Genomic DNA, 8,449 nt, shown 5'->3' on the forward strand with positions numbered 1-8,449 from the left:
ACACACACACACACACACACACACACACACACACACACACACACACACACACACACACAGAACTGGCAACAGAGACGTTTGGTCAGTGCTTGCTCATTACCCATAACTCCACAGTGACTCAGCAGTCACAGTGACTTCGGGCCAATCGGGGGGGGGGGGCAGAGAGACAGTAGGGGATCAATACCACTGAACAGTTTAAGTAAAGGTCACCTCCTACTGGACCAGAGAACTTTAGGATCAACTGTGCACTCGACAAAATCCTCGGCCAATGACAACTAGCCAATGACAACTAGCCAATGACAACTAGCCTAACGTTTTCATCACTTTTCAAAGTCAAACTGGGTTTTACTGTACCCTTCATCATAAGCCTGTCAAAGGAACACTAAATCCCTGCCAGACTGATGAAAGTATTTGCTTAAACTCTGTTGGATATTATGTACTGAGACGTCCAGATATGTGGACGGCATTTGTGGACGGCATTTGACAAAAAAAAATAGAACAAAAGATAAATGTCTCACCCTGTCACCCTTGATTCCCATATCTCCCTTGAAGCCAGGGAATCCATCTTCTCCCTGAGAGAAAGAAAGGAACAAGACAAAGGAGGGGGAGACAGTAAAAGGTGTTGAGAATGTGGTCATTTGTTTTGGAGAGCAGTGGAAAGCCATATCCGCCCTCACGAAGACATTCACAAACAAACGTGTGTGAACACAAAAAAACACACATCCCTCTCTCTCTCTCTCTCTCTCTCTCTCTCTCTCACACACACCTGTAAAATTGCTTTGGGCAGTCCCTGTTGCCATAGAAACTCTAGATCTTATTTTCCCAAAAAGAAGTAGGACAGCCAGACATGTATGGGATTCGGCAACATATACCATCATCCTTATCGTCACCTTCATCATCACCATCATTGTTAGAACCATCATCACTTTCATTACTATCATGTGTGACTGATGCCTGTTTCATTTGACCACTCTAACAGAAGATCGGACACAAACGCACGCTATTGTCGTACCTTTTCACCCTTTCCTCCTTTCAGGCCTCGTACACCATCGGCTCCCTAGTAGGCAAAGGCAGAGAGAGAGAGAGCGAAAGAGAGAGAGAGAGAGAGAGAGAGATAGAGACCGAGAGACACAGAGAGAGAGAGAGAGTGTGGGGCCCCTGGTAAAGGAATTGCCCCTATTATTAGAGGATTGCCGACCATGTGTTAGGACCAGGCCCTATCTTCCCTATAGAGTGTACTACTGATTTGACCAGAGCCTATCTCACTTATTATAGGTGGGTCAGTGTTGAGACTCACTGAATTGAACCACGCCAGTATTCCCGATATATAGTAGATTGGTACTACTGTTGTTGGACCAGATGCCCCTATTCAGCTTATGGGAGACTAGTGTAGAGGAGGTTTTGTTTTATGTTGCTTTGTTTTTTGGAATATTGTATATAAATGCACATACATAGATGTGAACCAAAGAGGGGCCGTGGTATTCTCTTAGGAGATGAGGTGGTCAGGGTGGTGTGCTGTAGTGTACTTGGTCTTAGTGCCAGTGCATGGTCTGTGTGCCTCGCGTATGTCTCGTTCCCCCTATCCATAAGTGCAGTACGTTGCTGAATAGACCAAGGAGACCTAATAGTCGACAGTAAAGTGAAGTAGATAGGAGAAAGAAAGAAAGTGCAAGGGAAACTAAAGAAGACTAGGGGGGATGGTGGAACACCAGGGCGCTGATGTCGAACCTATATAGTGCTACTACTGTGACCAGCGCCCCCTTTAATCATCCCCATATAGTCTTTATATGACGAACACTTAACTGAGAAGCCTATTGTTATCACAAAGGAACACGACCCAACCTCCTTGGGAATTTTCATGTCTCGCTGTGAAGAAATAATAATGTAGATGTGAATTTTGAAGCGCAATCAAAAGTCCACTCCACTACACTTACACGTTCCGCTATGTTCGTTGCCGGCATTTCTTTTCTACACTACTATTCTTGACCGGCTCTATTTTCCTAACTAGCGGCCTTTAACGCTGTACCTAACTGTTGTTGTCAGACCAGAAGCCCTAATCGCTGACACCTACGGACTAGTCCTGTGGGATAGTGCACTACTGTTGACATGCAAGAGACGGCTCACGTAGAGTTTTGTCTCCTTCTACCATCGTAATAGTGCGGACCCCAGGACTAGAAACCTCTTGGCCCCAGTGGACAGCACAGAAACCCAGGTGCTCAGGTTTGCAAGCCAGTATGATCATCTTAGGATTCCAGCTTGACCATGGTAATGAGATTACAGCCTATCGATTTTCGAGCTCTCGTCTGATTGTATAAATGTGGTGCACTCCTCGCCCACTTATGCATTTACATTAGTCCATGGTTATGTGAGACCAGCTCTTCACGTCCCAATAATGTGCATTAGCTTCACAACTGTCCGTCATCAGCTCCATAGTGCTGCTGACTAGTGAGCTGTATCTGTATGTGACTGGACAAAATACGTAGCCCGTCCAGGGCGTACTCGTCTAACAGGACTACCATAGGTCCTCTAGCCGTCAACGCCTCATCGGGCCCCCTTCGAGGACATAACTGTAAGTCCTCCTGGCCTTTTATAGCCCGAAATGGTTTCCTTCTTCCAGTCGTGCCGCTAATCCGACTGTTGCAGCAATAAAAACTCTGAGTCAATATATTGCAAGATACTTCGTGTTAGCGAACATATCCAACTTTTTAAATACAATCAATATGCCGGGCCAGTTGTTATACCGATTGGTAAGTGAGGTTTTCTTCACTCGATGTTTCCGCGCCACGCTTATTTAATATCCACAGAAAGTGAGCGTACCATCACTAATAGTAAAGTTATTTAGGATTGCCTATTTTAATAGGATGCCCCCTTTTTAGGTTCTGTGATTTCAGTAGTTATAGTTAGAGGAACTATAATTTCTCAGCTTTAGTCTAAAGCTCCCAATCATCATAATCACTACATGCCTTTTGTCATAATGTTGATGGGCGTGAATGCCTTTGTCAGTTGCTCTGATTTGCTCACCACCTGTGGTCTGTCACCTGAGACGCTGACCGTATTCCAGTTACAGTATCTGTTGACGCCTCCTTCTCTCTTCTCCGCTCTCACTTGCTTTACTCTATGAACCTCATAGGCACACAGACGTGTTTATCTGTGTGTACTGAGCGGGTGGCCTACCGGAAAACAGGTATCATGCTGAATGAATTATGCCCGAAGCGACGAGTCACCCCGTTACCATGTTTAAGGTCGTCTATTGATCTTAGTGGCTTGGTAACAGAAGAGTGTATCTAGATGCAAATGCAGTTAAAGTACGTCTTAAAAGTGTTAGTATACAGCATCACATCAGCTATTTAGTACTGATGGTCAGACCGATTGGTGGGAAGGGAGTTTAAGTGTGGCGTGAGAATAACTCTCCCGAACCACACTCCCCACGCTTGGCGTCGCTGGCACAACCATGTTGCCGTCGGCATTCAGACAGGAAGATTGGCACGTGGGGAGGGATATAGAGAGAGAGTAAGAAAGGGATCATTATTGACTCAACCCATGTGTGTCGGTGCACGTTGACGGACAAGAAGCGGAAATATGAGGAAAAAGTTGATCTGGAGAGAGAGAAGCTGAATAGTTAAGGAAGACGAGATTCGGACAAGGTATGACCAGGCTCGATAGACAGCGTCTGTCGGCCGGTATCCCCCTCCCCCCCGGCTCCCCCCCCCCGGGACCCCTCCATGGCAGCGCCCAGTTCAGAGCTCATGGACCTCAGACCCAGTTGGTTCGTGGGATGGAGTCGCTCTGCTAAACAGCCCTCCGCTAATACAGGAAAACCCCTCCTCCAACCCACGTAGATGTTAGGGCTGTAAGGAGAGGAGACGCTACCTAAAACATCCTATGTTTATGCAGGTGATAGGGAAGAGACGAGTATCGAGCTCCTGCTGAGACTTTCGAGAGAGAGAAGACTCGACAGCTTCCCATGACGACGTACGTACCACGAGACGGTTTAGAGGAAGAGAGAGCGATATGGACTTGGAGACTTGAAGAGTTCGACACGACAAACTTTGATATCTATGTAATTTTATCGGACTGGACCGTCTTATGTCTTAACCAGAGTCTCTCAGCCCTGTTCGATCTCTCCTTCTCTTGACTCTTCTCTCTGCGCTTTCTCTCGTACTCTCTCTCTCTCTCTTCTCTCTCTCGCTCTTTCCCTCTTCTCGATCGGGTCTGGTCGCTGCGCTCGCTCTCTCTCTCTTCTTGCTCATCTCTCTCTTCTCTCTCTCTCGTGCAGTGCGATCAATCTAAACCAAGCATTGATAGTTATGCCGCCTGTCTTACCCTCTTTTCTGTCTGGCGACTTCATATTTTCGCCCGGCTTAGGAAGTCGTGCGTGCGTCGAGCGTCGGCGCCGTGCGGTGCTGTCTCCTGAAACGCCTATCATGAGACGAATACAGCGTTGGTATCTCGAAGGAACATAATCAATTTCCCGCGCCCCTTTTTGTCACTCGAAGCCATGCGAAGGGTGTGTGTGGGGTGTGTGTAGTGGGCTGTGTGTGTGTGTGTGTGGTGTGTGTTGGAAGTCTTGAGACAGGTGCTTTCTTTGAAAGATGTGCTATAAAGCCCATGGAGATGCTGTAAAATGCTGGCCAAGTTAAAGGGACATCCCAAATGAGATTGAACTCTGGAAGCTTTTATTCCGAAATGCCTTTAGTCACCACGTGATCATACGTACATCCCGGCTGTGTTTTACTGTAGTATAGGTTGTGATATTTACGACGAGCGTGTGCTAGAATTATCCCCGACTACTCGTTGCAATTTTGCGTGTCTACATAAATTCCACGGTACACGCCAAGGAAAGGAAGGGAACCCAACCGGAGAGAAAGGGGACATTTGGGTAAGCTCGCTTCTCTCTTTATAGCTATTATGTCTTGATTCGTCGTTATTTTATTTATCGGAGTCTGTTTCTCCCTTTGCTCTTTTTTGAACTTGTCGTTCTGTGCAACCCTCCTTTCCTCTCTGGAATTCCTCTGCTGATTTACTCTCTGAGCTACCTCTCTCTCGGTATCTCTGCCCATTTCTCAGCGTCGACACTTTGTGAATTTTTTCTCGTATTCTCACCTGATGTTGGAAATTGATTGGACATAAAGGTAAAGACTCTCTGTGACAAACTTCTACCACACATGGTATCTTCTCGCAGGTCCCACTGGCTCTGCAAGGCCACACACGTAGCCCGGTCCAGGAGGCGATGAAGGTGCCACCCCGCCAATGTTCACCCCCGCGACGGACGAGGACCAGAGAGAACGGAGGATGTAAACAAGGAAGAAGCACATACACCGGCCTATATGGACGTCACTCCCAATAAATACAGCTAACCCACCTGGTATACCAATAGCAGTAAACACCTCCTGTCAATCTGGTGATGAGTCCCACGATAGTAACTAGCGCATCTCTACTACTTGTGTTCCTCTTCCTCCCCGGTATTTTCTCTTTTCCTGTCAGTCTGCCCCTCCGTTTGTTTGGGTTGTGTGTTGTCTGAGAGACCTATTCTGTGCATATAGCGGTTCAACGGTGGGAGTCATCTCAAGCCGTCAAGTAAACGGACCTTTACTTGTTAATTCGTGGCGTATCCACTATGTGGTCCCATTGTTGGATTGTTGGTTAAGCTGCTGCTCTGTTTTAAAATCAGGTGCGTACATACGTCAACTGAAACCTGACACCGTCTCTTGTGTGCCTCTCTCTCTCACTCATCTCATCTAACTATCTCTACTGCGTGCTCCTTCTCTACTGCTTCTCTCTCGTCTGCTCGTTCTATTCCTGTCTCCTCATCTCTCTATCATCTCCCTCTACTGTCTGTGGCACATCGGTCTCTCATACTCTCGTCTCTCGTCGCTCTCTCTCTCGTTCTTAGAGTAGAGCTCTTGTGCTACCCTCGATCCATTACTCCCCCTCCTCCCTCTCTCTCCCTCTCTCTCCCCTCTCTCTCCCTCTCTCTCTCCTCTCTCTCCCTCTGCCTCCCTACAGCTACGTGGGCCGCTTGGCGGAGCCAGGGTTTATCCTGCGGTTATAGCGAGGCGTCTACACCCCACCCTGGGTCTTCGTCTGGGCTCTGATGCCAGTCCACAACTACGTACTTCACCTCTTCCTGGTGAGTCATCATGACCTCTCCAACCTCTAAACCCCACTGTCTTGTACCCCCAGTACTAATAGCTCGATGTGAGCTATTATATACAATTTTAGACGTATCCCCTTCAACTCATATGCTGCTCTAGCCACTAAACTTTCTTCTGTTACCCATAACAGCAGAATAACACGAGCCGTGGGCTGATGAGGTCATCTGAGGACAACGTGTGTCAGCAGGGGCCGAAACAAGGATCCGAGACGTCGCGCCATAATGTAATAAAACTCGAGTGAGGGAAGGACTATCACATAAACAAATGACGATGAATTCGTCCCCTCCCAACTTACCGTTCTTCTGTACCACTCCTAAGACTGAAGTAACCATTAACCAATATAGTAGGGGCCTTATCCGTTACAAACCCAGCCTGCCGCTAACTTACATTGCAGTCGAATAGCCCTACCTACTGATTGTGCCAGGGTGAGTAGTCCAGGGGGAACGCGACCGCCCTGGGTCGGTTTATAACCTGCGGCGGACAATCGACTCGGACCCGCACGAGCGTTTGCTGCAAAGTCGATAGCTGCCGCTGGAACTACGGCTAGAAGGTCGAAGTCGAGGATCTTCCTCCCTGCTGTTTCATTACAGATATATGAGTGTGCACCACTTTTGGAGGCCAAGCCTTGACTTTGGCCCCGTTGATCAACTAAGCGCGAAGCTCGCGACCTAATCATTCTATGCGTCCATATTGATGGCCGCCCTCGCTGGGTCCAGAAGTAGATCAGCCTAGTGCACTGACCGTATACGTGAGAATTAGTGCGCTCTGCACAAGTCAACAGTAGTGCCACTAATAATAGGGGGGGGAGCCATAAGGGGGGGGGGGGCTGCTTGGATCAACCAGTAGGTACACTATATAGGGAATAGGGCCCTGGTTCAATGTAGTAGTACACATGTATAGGTTGAATAGGAGACCCATGCGTCAACATAGTGCACCATATGGGGAATAGGCCGAGGACACGTCGTATGACTGACGGTCGGACTCCCATCCGTACAACAGTCAAAGTGCACTAGGTGTCAGGCCACTATAGGGCCCCCTAGAGAGGGTGCGAAAAACAGTTAAGTGCACGTATGGACTACCGGAAAAATGAGGGAACCTCAATGGATCTAACACCACAAGCTTGACTTCGCGGTGTGATCGTGTGTTTGATAGCTGGCTGAATTTAGTCGTGAATAGGCCTCGTTTTGCGTGGCGCGCTGTGCTCGTCCGACGCGACTCCCAGTACAAGACCACAGTTCATGACCTAACTCGTAGGAGAGACAACATGACCGTCCGCGGTGACTGCTATGCTGGTTGTAATTACAAGTACAAGACCCAATTGTATAATGGGCAGCAGTTAGTAAGCAACTAATGAATGAATGAGTAGGCCTTATAGGGATCAACAGTGAGGCTAGCACTAGTATAAAGGAGAAGAATAGGCCCCCTCCCGGTACTGTCTTAAGTGTATATGTAGTACAACATATATCCAGAGGGACATAGAGGCTCTGCACAGGGCAACTAAGTATCCAACTACCATATAAGGAGTAATAGGCTGCCCTTGGTCCCTAAATCATATAGTGTGAACACGTAATAATTAGTGACATGGGCCACCCCACGTGCGTCGCAACGAAAGAGTAGCGGGGGTTTTGGATTTTCACTCGACGTCCCAATTCGAACCAGTCTTTATCAAGGAGTGTTAATGAGATTACGGCTACTTAGTTATCTTTCAGCCTTAGTTTGGTAGTGGTTTAGTGTTTAAGCGTTCTGATCCAGTTTAGTGTTTGATACTAATGAAGCCCCAGTTGGTAGAGTGGTGGTTGATGTTGGCCTAAAGCACCGTGCTTCAGACGTACATGCTCACATACCTCTATGTCGTCTGCCTCGAGCTTCATCCATGAATTTTTTTGAGTAGTATGTGTTTTTGATGAAATTCTCTGATTATTATCTAGTTTAATACCACTACTATAGTGAATAGGGCCCTGGTCAACACTAAGTGCCACATATTATAGTGGAATAGGGCCCTGGTCAAAGTCATGTGTACTTATATCAGCTTGGACTATTACTGGCCCGCCTTGTCTCTGTTCAACATTCACGCTTCCACTCATATCTGTACGTCATGCTCTCTCTCATGCTTACGCTGTCTCCTCTCCTTCTTCTCTCTCTCTCTCTCTCTGGCTTTCGTCTCTCTGCTCTCTCTTCTAACTCTCTCATACTGCTCTCTCTTCTCTCTCCTACGTGCTCTCTACTCTCTCCCTTGTCGCTTTCCACCTCTACTGTTACGCTGATATTATGTGGGAAATAGGCCTCGTTCTCTC

General features: G+C 47.5%; 1 protein-coding gene across 1 annotated transcript in view; it reads right to left on the bottom strand.

Moving 5' to 3' along the window:
- Nucleotides 1–8,449, bottom strand: part of LOC111963846 (collagen alpha-1(V) chain-like) — a 157,004-nt gene that overhangs the window by 41,082 nt on the left and 107,473 nt on the right. The window contains 2 exon segments of the mRNA XM_023987395.2: nucleotides 519–572; nucleotides 1,013–1,057. Coding sequence (XP_023843163.1) covers nucleotides 519–572; nucleotides 1,013–1,057 — 99 coding nt within the window.

Source organism: Salvelinus sp. IW2-2015, linkage group LG5 (genome assembly GCF_002910315.2).
Source record: "Salvelinus sp. IW2-2015 linkage group LG5, ASM291031v2, whole genome shotgun sequence".
Lineage (NCBI taxonomy): Eukaryota > Metazoa > Chordata > Actinopteri > Salmoniformes > Salmonidae > Salvelinus > Salvelinus sp. IW2-2015.